The sequence below is a fragment of the Acipenser ruthenus genome, chromosome 13 (assembly GCF_902713425.1).
Source record: "Acipenser ruthenus chromosome 13, fAciRut3.2 maternal haplotype, whole genome shotgun sequence".
NCBI lineage: Eukaryota > Metazoa > Chordata > Actinopteri > Acipenseriformes > Acipenseridae > Acipenser > Acipenser ruthenus.
In genome coordinates, this window is record NC_081201.1 from 22,974,703 (window position 1) to 22,991,503 (window position 16,801).

Consider the following 16,801-nt stretch of genomic DNA (forward strand, 5'->3'; position numbering starts at 1 on the left):
CACAGCACACTCCTCTCAATGTGTCCTGTCTTTATATATAGATTATCATATAGGGTGATGTACAATACAACCTGATATCTACTCCAGGTTGAGAGATGACTTGCCTTTTATTAAGCCCGTAATAATACCAACAGAAACATTGCTACTGTAAATATGTATTTTAAACATGCTAAGCAATGTGGAAATTCTATCATAACTGGTCTGTAACTCACAGAGAAGACTGTTCTTGTGATGCATATAAAAATGTCTGCTTGGAAAAATTGGTTAGCAAAGCTGACAGAGCAGTGGTTGAAAGTGAACTGGCACCCACTCAATCCACAAGTAGGCGTCTTAACCACAGCACTTACAGTTATAGAGTTTTTAGACAGGGGGCAGCATCCACAAAAGCAGTTTATCACATGGCTTTTGCACATGTACAGTGCAAGCCAACTTAGGAAGACCAGGCTCATCCGGTCACAAGGTGTCTGTGTATACTGCATGTGAAATGGTCAACTACAGTACATTGCCACTTGAACTAACAGTACTTGTGTTTCTGACATCTCTTGAGGAAGCTGACTTTTCTCTGAACATGGTAACTCCTTTGGAACTTGCCCTTTGGTTATTTCCAGTGGCCAACACTCACTCTTCACAGTGTCTGGGACAAGACACAGCTCAATGCAGTCGCCAATTTCTAGATAGAAAGTCTGGAGTTCAGAAAGCAGTTTTCTCCACTACTGCATTATTCTTGAATACAGCTGAATACAAACATAGCTTGGTATTGTGAAATAGATAATCATCTATTCGATCAGTATTTGGAATTTATTTTAATAAGCCACCCTTCTCACAAGAGCAATGGTACCTCGAAATGGTATCCATTTTCTAGGAATGAATGAGACATTTATTGCTGTTTTTTACCCCCATTGTTCTACCCTATCTGACACAGATCAGGAGGACAGAAAATCAGAGAGCAACCTCCATTCTCACATATCTTTTCACCTGACGAATCTAAGCAAGAGAAGTTGCCGACCCTTATAAAAGTTTTCCATAGCAAAAGCATAGCAAAGTGTAATAAACATAGTGAAAGCTTATTTATAGTATACCAATGCATTGTAAAGCCCAGAGAGGTAAAGCATATTAAGAAACACAGCAAACCATGGTAACTGTGTTAAATGAATTATATAACTGTGGGAAAAGCATGGGGAAACTACACATTTACTGTGCTAACTTAACTGTGGTAAAGTTTTATAAGAGAAGCTACTGAACCCAGGCTTAGTCAAGCATTTTCTACTTGTCTCAGTACTAAGAAGTCTGCTGAAGCCCCATGATGTGAACTATCCCCAGGCAATTTTTCTCAACAACAGTGCAGGAGGGCAATGCAACACCCCCATGTTGGTCTCTGCAGCATTGCATTTGTAACCGCTCTTGCATTACTCACCGTGCACAGAGATCATTTATTCGGTGAGTCAATGGGGAGCCTGCAGACACAAGTATTCTGAAGACCATTACATGAGCAGAACTACCATCAACTGAAAATATCCACAAGGGCATTCAATCCATGGTGTGTAAATGTATTTTCATACAGTTTCAAAGCCCAGGATTGGAAAACATTTTAACGGCTTGTTAAAACAACATATTTAATTGAATATAAGAAGTTGTCAAAACCCTGAAGAACCAACCACAACGAGCTTCTCAGCAACAGGTCTCTCTCCTAGTACACCATAGGGTCTATTCAATTGATCTGCAGTGGCGGATTGAAAGAGTACTGTTCAAATAATTTCAACACCACCCACCCTGTGTTTGACATTTATTTACACTCCAGAGGTTGAATTGTTTGATCTGTGTTTGATTTGCATAATTTATTTGAACAATCTAAACAGTGGCAGTAATTAGAGCTGTAACTGTTTCAATTAATTTAATAGATCGTAATGTGTCAGATAACATTGTTCATAACCACACTACGTTCCTACTAAAGATGTGTTAGTACTGTCCAAATCCATCCTTTTGATCTGAAAGATGTGTTTCTATATGCTGCTTGGGGAGTATTGCTTTTGGAACAAGTAAGATTTGATTTTAGGAAGTGTAGAGTTGCACGGCATTGAAATATCAGACCAAATAGGTCTCAGTTTGTAGACAGTACATCTGTGCATTACAAGAATGATACCCCAGCCCTGGAACACAGCAGTTGAAATGATACACCATGTTAGCAGGGGTCCTTGTACCATTCAGAATATGATGACATGCATGGATCCTTGAAATACATGTTGGCACTAGATAAGGAACGATAAAAGATATTTGTTCTATACTATATGGGATCCCAGTCTTGAAGAATTAAGAAGCCCAAAATGTATTTTTACCCTCTTCCAGGGATGCAGGGATATAGTGCAGGCGATCATGAGTACGTACAGTATGTACGTCTGTACATCACACTTCACATGTTTTTAAATATATCTGGAGAGCCACTTATTTGAGAATATCAGATCCTGGAGATATATGGGTCTGTCTGTCTGTCCATCTGTTTGTCACACTTGCACTTTGGCATGTATCTGTAGAACTGCTTATCCAATTGTCATGAAACTTGGTAGTAAAATTATTATTAAGTTTTCTTGGATTCTGGGCATGTAGAGGGGTGTCTGTATGTCTGTTCATCCACCCATCTGTATGTCAAACTTTAAAATTATTTAATTGCAAATTGTTTTTCTGTACTCTTCTGTAATAATGTTGATATAGTTCATGGTCGTCAACTTTTTCATCATGCTGATAGAATGTGCAGCCGTGCCGGGGGGATGCATGTTACTGACATACTTGTTCATTGTACTATAAAAAAAGAACATTGTATTGTAAGAACGAAGAGGCACAGACACTCCTGATAAATGGAAGAGTTAGAAAATGGGTCAAGTGTTTTTTTTTTGTTTGTTTGTTTTCAGCAATTGGGGAAACAACTTTCAAACTTGAAAGTCACATGGTGTATTAACTCTGTTATTACTGCAGTCTAAGAAAGGTAAATCCACTTAAAACAAGTAAACTAATCATATATACTAATGTTTATAAGAGTCATTTTAAAAATAAATGTCAGTATAAGACTCTGAAACAGAATACTTGGGTATATAGCCAACAATGTACAGCTATGGCCAACAGTTTAGCATCACCCTATAGAGAACAGATTTTACGCTAACGTATTGAATTACATACCGCTTTGAAGTTTTTCATATACTTAATGAAAAACTGACAAAAATTTAAAAATGTGACATTTTTGTAATCTAACATGAAATACTGTACTACTATTAATGCTTCTGGTAGTTCCTTTGATTATATGATGTTAAATAAAACATCTACAATGTGTTAATATTTTATGATGTCCCAGTTCTAAAATTTTAGGTGATGCAAAACTTTTGGCCATAGCTGTAGATAAGAAAGAGCCTGCTAGTCTAGGCTGCTGTGGTTTTGAGTTTGCCACATTTCTGGCAACAAAACGCCATGCGCAAAACACATGATGTAACTGCTGTATAGAGTTCAGCAGTGGTTTTATTTCCAACCACAAGAGGCGCTGTAGGACTATGATATCTTCTGTGTTTCTGTGTTTCTGTCCGTGGTCTGGGTAGTGATATGAGCAGCCCAATAGGCTTGCCTGCCTTCTGTCACTGACAAATCCAATTGAAAGTTAATCATTATTATAAACATAACAGACTAAATCATAGGTTATCTGCAGGACTCAGCATTTTGCCTCTAAAAAAAAAAAAAAAAGAATTAGGGTTGAGTCTGAATACTTGAGTATTTAATAAATCCAATTCACATCACTGTTAAAATGTTTGTTTCTCATTAAAAACCTAAATAAATAAATAAATAAATACAAATCTTCAATGCATCAGCCATTGATTCAATTCATTAGCAAAGGGCTGTCCACAACCAAAAATAATCAACCCCTCTTGCTACCCCACTGGCTTTGATGCATTTCCATCCTCTGCAAAGGGGATATATTGGGGGTAGCCATACATACGTGTGTCATACGTCATACATTTTTACATATATCTGGAGAACCGCTTGTCCAGTTATCATGAAACCTGGTAGTAACATTATTATCTTCAGTTATTGATGAAGTGGGATTCTGGGGATATAGGGAGGTGTCGGTCTGTCCGTACATCTGTCCATCAGTATGTCCTGCTTACATTGTTGTATTGTGTATATCTGGAGAATTTCTTATCAAATTGTGATTAAACCTTGAATTACTAATTCTATACCATCCTGCAATACTATTGATATAAGTCGTGGTCACCAACTTTTTCACCATACTGATAGCTCTGATTTTGAATAGCTGTAGCGGGTGATTGATTGCCCTTAGCAAGTATTTAATAAGTTGCCTATTATTCATGCCATCATACTTACAAAAGAAAAATCAATAACGCACGAGTTTGCTCAGTCATTGGATTCACATTTTCAAATTAAAACATACTGTATGTGTAATTAAGCATGTCTGAGCTCTTTTCGTTTGCATTTCCCACCAATAGGATAACCATATTTCACTGCAAACTGAACAAAATAAGAATACAAATTCAACACTCCCTCTCTGGTTTGACACCTCTTTATTTAAATTCACAATGTAAAAATGTCTGGTGATATAGCAAAGTCAAATCAAAGCAAAGTGGGGGGCAGAGGTGACGCAGCAGGTGAGTTTAATGGCCAGCCTAGCCCCCTCTGTACATTAAGTCATAAACTCACCACAAGTCTGGAATGAAACTAGCTCAGACAGTGCCTGACATCCCAAGTATTGTTGTGTAAGTTCCTAACCTCTGTAACACATGATAAACTTAGAAATCGGAAAGCACATACATCATAGTCAATTTTAGAAGGGGAAGTTCGCTGTACAGAATGACAAACTAAGCAAATTCCTCTAATCTTGAATCTCTCCTCTTAGTCATACCCTCTAACGACAACGTAGATTGGACTTTGCCTTTAAAGTGTTGTAGCAAACACAATTATAACATTAATCTTACCTGTTGTGCACTTCTATCTGTTATATATGTCTAAAATGTTCAGTTTTGAAAGAAACACGTGATATTGTAAACATGTAATTTTATTTGAAAGCATCTGGTACTATACTTGGTGAAAGAAACGTCTGTTTGATATCAATGCTTTCAGATAGTAAACGTCTGTTTGATATCAATGCTTTCAGATAGTGACTTGGTCTTTTCACTTGGAAAGTTCATTTTTCCCCCTCCCTTCAATGTTTTCTTTCCTGTCAATAACCAATCAGCTGTCTCCCCTATTGACTGACATGCTTTCAGCCAGTAACATGCAGTGCAAGTATAACTTATTTCCTGTGAAAAACGCAGAGAAAATGGAAAATTCTTTAAATCCAACAGATATCTTGTTTTACAATTAAAATAACATGCTTGCTAGTTTCTTTCAAAATTGCACATTTGGGACATATGTTGCTAATGGAAGTGCGAAATAGGTAAGATGTATTTAATTATTTCGATAGTTACAATTACTTTAAACAGTAGTAGCTCTACACTGGTATAGCCCTTCCATTCTTTGATGGACAGACCATCTCTTTTACCATTAAAGCTAAACAACACATATCGGACTACTCTGTGGGGACAGGTGAATGAGATTTCAACATCTTCTTTTCTAAATACCATTACAACATGATTATAGTTTGTACCCCACAAGGTCTAACTAGAAGCATGCTGTAATGGTCTTTAGTAGAGAAAATATTGCTATGAAACCTGCTGAGCTTTTTATAAAAAAATTTAAAAAAAGTTTCAAGGATATGAGGAAAAACAGAAATAATATAGAACTGGAAATCAAATACGATGGATGTTACGTACAGCAGGTTTGAGCATTATTGAATGCTTTAATGCTCCACAAACAAACTTTTATCTGGCTCAAGCTCACTCTCTTTAGGCTCACATACACTTTTGCTTGTCTTTTGTTTATATTTATCTCTTGTGAATATTAACTGTCCTCTTACTAGGTCAGAATATTGGTCAGCAGAAAGAATAAAGTCCATTATGTGGGAAATCCCCCAATTGAACAGACAGGAAGGACCGTGTCAGGAAATTAACTAATACATCGAAAATGTAAATGTACCAATTTGCCACATCCGATCCCATGACAAGAGGCCAGGAAGGTCAGCTGTAGCACGAGGAGAAACTCTCTGCTGATTTTTACTCCCCCTAGAATCCACAGTGAAGACCAGAGACATAGCTTAGAGACTATTTGCGTTTCAGACTTTATATTTCCAGAGTTATACAAACACTACCTACTAAATGTGTTGGTGGCATTTGCTTCAGTCAATAGAGACAACACACTTTGTTCATTTACGTTTAAGCAGGTCAGTCTACTGCCACTGTTTGCGATACAATACTATAAAAATGTCACTACTGTGGTGAGATGAGGTTTGTGTGGTCTATGGGTGAAAGGCAAAGGAAACATTTCAGAGACTAATAAATAATTTTAACAGTATAAAACTAACAAGTAGCTACACAGGCCTAATTCTTCTGGAACTATCGTAAGTTGTTCTTCCTAGTTTCATGCTGTGGCTTCAAAGTATTATTTCAATAAACTATATTAATGCCAAAGTAATTGTAAATATTGTGTGAGAACATAAGAAAAGGTACAAACGAGAGGAGGCCATTCGGCACATCTAAGCTTGTAGCTGATTAATCCCATTACAGCAGCTCATATGCACATTTCATCCTGTTTCACAGCCCTGTAAAAGTTGCAGAAGGTAGCTTTACCTCAGTATCCATCAGGGGGTTGACCATAATCTGATAATCTTAATGAAGCACGATTCTGGAAATGTGGTTATTAAGTGGGTTGCAAGCTAAATACAGACAGCTCATATCAACAGGAAATCAGCAAAACAACTATCTGTGTATCTTTACAAAAACGTACAGTATCTTTGAATTTTATCTTTTTTTTTTTTTACTGCTCACTTAACACGTTTGTAATCATTCTCAATGGCTTGTATTACAATTACTATAATGTTAGAGTTCAGGAGCTGAAAAGTGCGATCATGTGACATGACTTGCACTGTTGGAGCACTTTCTGATTTCCATGTTAGTAACTACGTTATTTTTTTCACATAAAATGTAATCTGTTACCACATTCCATTACCTGTCTGAAAAAGGAACAGTTAGTTACAAGTTACTGAAAAATGTAATCAGATTACAGTTACAAGCATTACATGTAAAATGTTATTTCCAGCACTGATTGTCAGATAAGCCACAGCATGTGTGGGTACACCCCAAACCAAGCCACTTTATGCAAGTCATGAATATTAGATTTAGTTGAAAACTTACTTTACGCTAGTTGATGCAGTAAACTGACTTTTTCTATGAATGTAAATAATTATTTCAGCATAAAGTAATTTTACAGAAAGACAACCCTAGGGCAACTAATTAAATAGTTCAGGGTCTCATATTGAGAAAGAAATACAAATATGTATATACAGAATATGCAGTCACACAAACTTCCTTCTTCCTTGAAGCTTTCTGGACACTGACTGAACTTTGTTTTTATATGCTGATAACATTGTTAATTGAATTGTTGGGATCAAAGAGTATGTGAAGACACCTGGTTCGAAGAAGGCTCGTATCTGTTTATAAGAAGCTATTTTTCATAAGAATATAAGAAAGTTTACGAACAAGAGGAGGCCACTCACCTCATCAATGCTCATCCAGTTCCCAGTAGCTGATTGGTCTTAAAACGTTGTCAAGTTGGGTCTTAAAGGATCCAAGTGATTCAGCATCAAAAATATGTCTTGGTAACCCATTCCATAGCCTCACCACTCTGTGTAAAAATTATACATTTGTTGAGTTCACCCATTGGAATTTGAATTTGTGTATTTGTGACAGGCATGTATGCTTTTACATTTCTTTTGTTGGACATCTGTCGTACAACACCTACAGAATAGTAAATTCTAATAAGCAAACTCATATGGTTCTTCACCTGAATGTTTCAGTCATGCATAACACTGTTGGCTGCTGTATTGTGTACAGCAAATGCAGTGTTGGGGAGTAACGTATTACTTGGAATGCATTCCATTTTTCAGTAACTTGAAACGCTAAAGGTTTATTTTTCCGACAGGGCACTAAATGAGGTAGCACATTACATTCATAGTTATTGTTAGCTACATTTTTTTTTAAAAAGGACTATGGCTAATGCGTAACATGGAAATCAGAAAGCACTTCAACATGGCAAGTCAAACCTTACAACCTTCCATGTCACATTAACATGCTTTTTATATCATCTGCTACAAAATAGTGTCAGAGGAGGGAACGAGTGGGCTCTATAGCTGCAGCTTCCAAAAAAACATTGCCAGCTGCAGCCTGATCAATCCATAAAATATATATCTATATCTTTATATCTATATATAGACATATAAAATGTTACCTGTACCTGATAAGTAATTATTTGTAACTGTAACTAGTTACGATTGTGTTCAAGTAACTTGTACCTGTAACAGATTACTTTCTTAAAGTAACTTCCTCAATACTGTGTATAAGAATAGCAAATGTAATGAAGGGACACTAAAATCAATTCGCTAAAGAGGGCTGAACAAGGCAACTGCAGTAAATGAATATTTTGTGACCTATTCATAGCATTCTGGAAGGTAACACAGACGTCATTTATGATTACCAGCTCCCCTTTAATATACTGCATTCGTGTCATCTAATGAATTCTCCAACTGACTTTAGTTATTCAGTACATATTAAAAATGTACAGTACTACTGGGAAAGCTTTGTTGGATATTATGTGTGCTGTAACCAAGGATTTAAAGTTCACTGTCCTTGTCAATCATTGACCCCTTATTATTGTTTCATAAGTTTTCTTAACTGTTAGAGAAGACATGTGACTCAATGACATTCATCTTCCCCACAGTATAAGTGTTAGCAGGCTTTAACTGGGACTTTTCTTTGTCCAGAAAATAAAGCATGCTATGCTTTATAATGGCTCCTATGACAACGCATCATTTTGATTTAGTCCATAAAGAATTTGCCCAGAGTACTGTATGGGGCTATGCAATTGAGAAAGGGTTCTGCAACACCCAATACTAGGAAATGGAAGAACATTATGAGGCATTAGTTAAACAGTGACTGTACATTATATGTTGTAGGGAGGGGGGGATATTTTTTTAAAAGCAGAAGTAGTATAAATACATATTCTGACAGGAAGATGTATTAAGGAATAAGGAACAGGTGCAGGGAGATTTGAGTTTCTGCTCTTTTTCAGTTTCACTTTATGGCACGCATATGTAAGACGATACTACACAGATGGACGCAATAATAAATGACTGCCTCAAAAGTGTAACTGGAATAATTTTCTGTTTCTCTAAATTAAAATAAAGTTTCCATTTTTGACCACTCGAAGCGATCAACCGTGCACACAGATAGTACAGTGTTACCTCGTTGTTTATTCATTTTAGGAAATGACGACTGGTCAGAGCAAGCAGGAAACTACAGTCGTGGCTTGTTAATTTAATACTGCACTGTACTGCGGAGGCGATGGAGGGCGAAGAGCGATTCCAAAACTGAAACCTGAAAAAAGTTATTAATCATTGGCGAACCTTTTTTTTTTTCAGCAGTCGGGAGACATGTATGTGTATGTTACTGGTTGTAAAGCTCGCGGAGGCTTTTTAAAAATTAACTGAAATTGAAATGAAATCTCAACAGTATTTGGAAAGGGATAACACTGTTTCCAGTTTTGGTTTAATGCCTCAAATGTCAAACCCAGGTAAGCTATATCTTTTTTTTTATCTTAAATATAACACAGGTGAACTAAAAAAGAGAACACATAGTAATACATGTGTTAAATAAAGTAGAACCAGGAAGCGGGCAATAACTAGCATAATAAAAAATATATGAAGGATGTGTAGCATGGTCCTGGTTTGCAAAAAATAAATTAAATAAATGGGCATTGTTTGACGTTTAGTTTTGTTTTAGTTCACTTAAGGAGTATTTTGAAATTGAGATTATTTCCATTTTTGACCCTCTTGATATAGTGACAGTTTTGATGCATTTCCTTGTAATGTTACAGTATGACATGGTGTTTGGACTTGCAATATACAACAATACATTTTCAATTTAAATTCTATACCACAAACACTAATAAAGTGTTTCATACAAACCTAAAGCCTTCACCTACTCCTGTTGCCTGAGATAGTAAATCCCAGTAATAAACCGTTACATTGATGGCGAAACCTATTAAAGATCTTGGATGTAACATTAAAGTGGCCTGAAACCCCTTCACTAGACCAATTGGCACCAAGGTAGCAGAATGTCCAAAATCTTGGGGGCACAGACTTCAAACCTTCATGAAACTAACACAAGACAAAAGTTATAGGCTAGGCTTAATACTTCTATTACACTTCGAATCTGATAAGAGAATCGATTAGCTGTGCAAAAATAGCTAAGAACGGGGGGTTCCAGCGGCAGCTGATGAATGTTCTTGTCGGACCCCCAAAAAATTATAGGTAGAAGAAAATCTTCGGGTCTCAACCAAATCCTTCGGTGCAGCCCTGCTTGGTACAGTAGTATATCACATCATACAGTCCAGCCTGTTGACTCTATATAATATACATTCCCCAAGAAGAACTTGTACAATGTTCCCCATTGTAGAAAAGGTTAAAGTAGTGCTGGTATGAACATTGGGTTTTTCATGTTTCGATATTCTTTTTTAAAATTCAAACAAATATATAATTTTTAATTATCTAAAAAATGTGTACTTCATATTATCTTACAGTAACTCTCATTTAGTAAAATAAAACGGGCACCCTTATCAGATTATCTTAAATCAAAAAAAGAAGCAATTATTCACTGGTTTCCTTTGCATTGTATCTTTTTGAAACTGTAATGTACAAATTATGTTATAGTAAAGAATAAGAACATGTTTGCCTTTAAATAATTAAAAAATATATGATATTTGTCCTAGAATTCATTTAAAGATGAGAGACTACCAAAATATTAAGCTTGTTAATGTAGTAAAACTAGAACCAACCACCAGTGGTTCTACATTTATGCTTTTGTCCCAGTGCTCTTCAGGAGGTGGTGTGTCTGACTATACCCATAACACCACTTTAAAATACTAGTATAGCACTCAGATAGGCTAGCATGCTATTTATTTTTTAGAAAAGTGGTCTGCTAGATTATGTTCCTGGCAGAGTAAGTGTTGTTTCCCATCAATTCCGAGACTAGTTTGGGGAGTACTTAAAGAGTAATCTTTAAGCTGACCTATATGCATTTCTTAATTTTGGTTTGCGACTTCATCTTCTTCTTATTTTTTTTGTTTCATAGCACTAAAAGTCCTGTCTGAGGTGTTGATAGTTTACACAAAGGATGCTGCTGAATGGAGCACATACCTGCAGAATGTGCTGATTTCATGCAAACAATTTTCCAAGAAGTCAGTCTTGTTATATGAGGTCAAGAGCCATACCCCTGTGGCCCAGCAGGACCTAAGAATCTTCCAGAACAGCAGATGTATTGTCCTGTTGCTGTCAGGAGAACTCTTGGATGTTCTTGGCAGCTCAGAGGTCTTGAAGAGCTTTCAGAATGTTCTGCAGCCCCCTGGTAAGATGGTGGTGTTGTTTTGTGGAGTAACAGAGACTGAAATGCTATCAGAATGCTTCCAGGACTGGCATCAGTGGAAACAGCTCGATCCTGAAGATGAACCAACGACCTACATTTCAGTGGTTCGACAGGCTGTGTCTGAAGGTAGGTGGCCCTCTTCTTAAGATCTTCTCTTTGTGACGGAGATGTATATCTATGGAGGATTTGGTTAATTTTGTACATTTGTCAATAGTACAAAACCACCATACAATTCAGCACAATTAGCACAAATGCAATTCAAATATTCAAATGTATAAATATGGTGCACTATGTGAGATTAATAGTCTTCAGATACTTTGGTTTTGTTTGAAACCAGAAAAAATGGCTGATAATGAAGAAGGCTAGAAAGCTCAGTGCTTCTTTTAATGCCAGGTTTTCAGCATAAACCTTTATACATTTACAACCACAAGACAGCAAATTTGTTCTAAATTGTCTTTTATGATCTTTTATCTCAAAGAATTTTAAAATACAAATCATACCAGCAATACAAAAATAAAGACCTGTGACCAATGGCTTGATCTGCAAATAGAAGTTCAGGTTTGTAATTTGCATATTACTCACAGTAAGACTTTGTCAGTTTGTGGTTCCATTGCCTTGGATTTTATTTAACATATATATATATATATATATATATATATATATATATATATATATATATATATATATATATATATATATATATATATATTTTTGTTTCTAAAAACTGTCTAAGATTCTTACCAAATATTCATGCCACGCTGAAAAAACATTATTTAGTTAAGAAAGGCTATACTAAGTATTTAATTAAATAGATTTAGATGTAGGCAGTCCTGAAGCTAAAACATAAAACAACTTTGTCACCTTGACTACAGAGTCTAGCCTAGAAGTGTGTAAATAAACAGTGTTTATAAAGTTCAAGGTACAGCATGGTTTAGAGAAGTGATTTGAAGGTGGAATAGCATTACAAACTGCAGCATCAAAATGTGTAAAAAGCGATTGACAATATTTTGTAAATAGTAAAAAAAGTACCATTAAAAATCAAATACTAGATTTTTCATATTGGAAAATGCAAAATCTACAAAGTGATAGTTATGCATATTAGATTTACTGTCATTATTTTGTACTTTAAAAACCATCTTGAGGACTTTCACATTTTATGAATACGGGATAATTCTTTGCTATGAGGAGTGATTCAGCTGAAGCTGGATATTTGATGACAGTAGTTTAGATGACAGTAGCCTGAAGGAGAAGCTTCCAAAGGCTATGATACACTATTCATGACACAATCATTTTGATGCTGCCCACCTCAGAATATTGTACTGTAAATAAACAAAATGCATTTTAATAATAGCACTTTTAAGCGACCAAGTGTCAAAAAACAAAAACAATGATGACATCAATTATTAAATGCACATTAGCAATGTTAATGTCAAAATTCAAAGCGTGCCGTGAAGTAAAAACACTGTCCGACCACAACACAGGACCGTGCCTGTTATTTTGGTTAACTGGATCTGAGTCATGTTCTTTTGGTGGTGTTCAGTCTGTGTGGCTATTGATGGCTGACCCTGAGACCGACCGCTTTAGGTTCAGCAGAAGTGACTTCTCTCTAACTAATAAGTGCACAGTTCTATTTTATTCAGACTGCACTATGTGGATGTAATATTTGGAATATTAAACACTGAGAGACTCAGTACGTAATGTCAGCAGTCTGAAAATATATAAAAACATGACGAATAGAATTTGGGGAAGAAGTACTGTCAAGTCAGAATTGACCAGTGTAAATGTTCCCCTTTTTTTGTAAGTTATAGTTATAGTTATAGCTAACTTGGCAATGTAAGATTGTAATGCCTAAAGCATTTTACTTCATGTAATTAAGAGCTACTCCCTAGACTGTTTCTTCCTATTTTATAATGTTTTAATTGCAAATAATTGGGCCCAACTTTGTAATGAAGGAAACATATAGCCAAAGATCATTTTAAAATGGATATTACACTGACATTTCTATTAAAGATGGCCTGTATAAAAAATACAACCTCACCATAGTGAGTAATCTTATTCTCTGTAAATTGTATTTTTAGGTTCAATGTCTTTATTGTTTACTTCTCTTGCAATAAACATCAGGAGAAAATAATCATACCAACACAATACAAATACAATATAAATGATGGTTTGACAATACACTTGGAATTGGAAGCGCCATTATGTACAGTACGTCAAGCTTTTGAGGTTTTCATACTGTATGTCTAGAAAAAATTTCTGCAGTTGTGATGAAACTTTGTGGGTTTCTGTGGCAATAGCTATTCAGAGTGTCAGTGTGGACGTGTATTTTCAGAGCGTCAGAGTGTGGACGTGTATTTTCAGAGTGTCAGTGTGGACGTGTATTTTCAGAGCGTCAGAGTGTGGACGTGTATTTTCAGAGCGTCAGAGTGTGGACGTGTATTTTCAGAGCGTCAGAGTGTGGACGTGTATTTTCAGAGCGTCAGAGTGTGGACGTGTATTTTCAGAGCGTCAGAGTGTGGACGTGTATTTTCAGAGCGTCAGAGTGTGGACGTGTATTTTCAGAGCGTCAGAGTGTGGACGTGTATTTTCAGAGCGTCAGAGTGTGGACGTGTATTTTCAGAGCGTCAGAGTGTGGACGTGTATTTTCAGAGCGTCAGAGTGTGGACGTGTATTTTCAGAGCGTCAGAGTGTGGACGTGTATTTTCAGAGTGTCAGAGTGTGGACGTGTATCAGATATATTTTTACACATACTCTACATCTTGTGGATGAATGACACATGTTGGAAGTAGAACAGTAAATTAATTGTAAGATTTTTGCTACTCTCGTAATATTTGAGGCCATTGACAAATTATAGTATATAGTTTGAGATCTCAGAGATCTAAGACGTCATCTGTATCATGTAATGCCTAAAGCAGCCCGTATCTAGCTAACATACTGTAGAGGAAAGCTATCCAAAATATGAGTAAACTTGTGCAGGTGTTTACATACCGTGGTTGCGTTAACCTGTCCAAGTGCCATTTTGGCTGATGTGTACCTTTTTTAGCAGCCCAACTGCAATGACTTGCAAAAAGATTTTAGCAACTTGATACTTAACACTGTCTTACTTGTATTCACATATAAATTGAGTGCCTTCATGCACACACTAAAAGAACATGAAGCAAAACTTCATTGGACATAATCAACTGTTTATATTCACTTATAATAAATCACCTGTACTTTGTGTACAAAGTTGATTCAATGATACAGATTACTTGCTTTTTCTCATATCCATTTTTTGTTATATGTTAACTAACCAAATTATTACAGTTGTGAGTTGCCTTAGTTTAATGTGATGGTTAGTGATAAACTATCAAGGTATCCAGTTTCTGAAATAAAAAATAAATAAAACAGGCATTTATTTATTTATTTATTTATTTATTTATTTTCCAATTTTTTTTGTAAACTTGGAGTTTAATAAAAGTTTAAGCACACTTTGCATAAAAACCTGGATAAATCTGTTTCTTTTTTTGTTTAGGGTACACATTTGTGTTATTCAGAAATTTCCTAATACAGGGCATTATTATAGCCTTTTTTAACCAGCATATATCTTAATGTAATCTCTTTCTTAAAGGAACCCATAGTGCTACACCGCAGTATCTTTCATGCTTGTTTTTTTTTTTACATGTTATTTGTTTACACTAATGTCAGTATTGCATTTTATCTTTGGAGGTTTTAAGTTCCTATTATAAACATGTGAAGTAAGAACTAACCACATAACTGCTTCCTAGGTGACAGAGAATTGAAAATGCATGTATTTGAATAGAGGAAACCTGAAAACAAAAGCACACACGTAGCGTAGGTCTTTCTGCACTAAACCTGTATTATTAAATGATCCTTTATGACATATTTTTAACTAGGTAGGAAGAGGTACCAAGGTATAGCCTTAAAGTCTGGTATTAGTAACTATGTAAAGAAGTAAAAAAAATACCACTATAGAACTGACTTTGCATTGCTCAGAATTCTAGTCTTTATTTCTTTCAGCTAATGTGCCTTTCAGAATTTGAAACAAGAAATATTATAATTCAATACATTGTTTTAAAACACATGTTCACTGTTTTGTACTGCTGTTACTACATTTATCTAAGTGTAAGCTGATTCGGGGAAACAGATTTTCTCCAGTGAAAAACAGTACAATATTATCTTGATTTGAAGCTTTTGGTTTTTCTATAAACATGTACTGTAGAGTAAGCTTGGATTGCATTAGAAACAACTATTTATTTAAAATAACCTTTTATTTCCCTTAAACACCTTGCTGGTTGCCTTAACTTTAACATCACAAACCAATGTGTCCTTACCAAGGAGGTGTTACATCCGTAGTTGTTCTATGTGCGAAAACTAACTTTACATGCAATTTACCATCCAAAGAATTGCAAGATATGTATTACACTATGTAACACAATTTTTGTTCCTGGGTAGTAAGTGTTATTTCCTAATTGCTTATGCCTCAAAAGTATAGAAAATGGCTATTATTCCCCACAAACTTTGCTTTTGTGACCAGGACAGTGATATTTTGAAATTTACCTATTTCCAATGAGAAAACGGGTGAATTTGTGTCTTTTCGTTTACATAAAGTCAGAAAAAAACAACATATGAATCCAAATTAACATGTATTTATACTAAAGTAATACAAAATGTAGTCTCCCACCATGTTCTCGTTATACTGTCCTTGGTAGCAGCATTCAAAGTCCAGTATATCCTGGTGGAAGCGCTCGCCTTGCTCCTCCGAGTACGCTCCCATGTTCTCCTTGAATTTATCAAGATGAGCATCAAGGATATGGACTTTGAGGGACATCCTACAGCCCATTGTGCCGTAGTTCTTCACCAGAGTCTCAACCAGCTCCACATAGTTTTCGGCCTTGTGATTGCCCAGGAAGCCCCGAACCACTGCGACAAAGCTGTTCCAAGCCGCTTTCTCCTTGCTAGTGAGCTTCTTGGGGAATTCATTGCACTCCAGGAGCTTCTTTATCTGTGGTCCGACGAAGACACCGACTTTGACCTTTGCCTCAAACAGCTTAGGGAAGAAGTCTTGAAGGTACTTGAAGGCTGCCGACTCCTTATCTAGAGCTCTTACAAATTGTGTCATAAGGCCCAATTTGATGTGCAGTGGTGGCATCAGCACCTTCCGGGGGTCCACCAGTGACTCCCACTTGACGTTACTCCTCCCCACAGAGAACTCGGTCCGCTGTGGCCAGTCCCGC

General features: G+C 36.1%; 1 protein-coding gene across 3 annotated transcripts in view; it reads left to right on the plus strand.

Annotated features, from left to right (window-relative positions):
- Positions 1-9,204: 9,204 nt before the first annotated feature.
- LOC117417692 (phosphoinositide 3-kinase adapter protein 1-like) overlaps positions 9,205-16,801 on the plus strand; it is a 40,955-nt gene continuing 33,358 nt past the window's right edge. For 2 of the 3 annotated variants that reach the window (XM_034029883.3, XM_059035754.1), the window contains exons 1-2: positions 9,206-9,714; positions 11,274-11,690. In XM_034029883.3, the coding sequence (XP_033885774.3) occupies positions 9,639-9,714; positions 11,274-11,690 (493 nt within the window). In that variant the 5' untranslated portion in view covers positions 9,206-9,638. Of the gene's footprint in view, positions 9,715-11,273; positions 11,691-16,801 lie in introns of all 3 variants that reach the window. The other variant, XM_059035755.1, reaches the window with a different exon arrangement.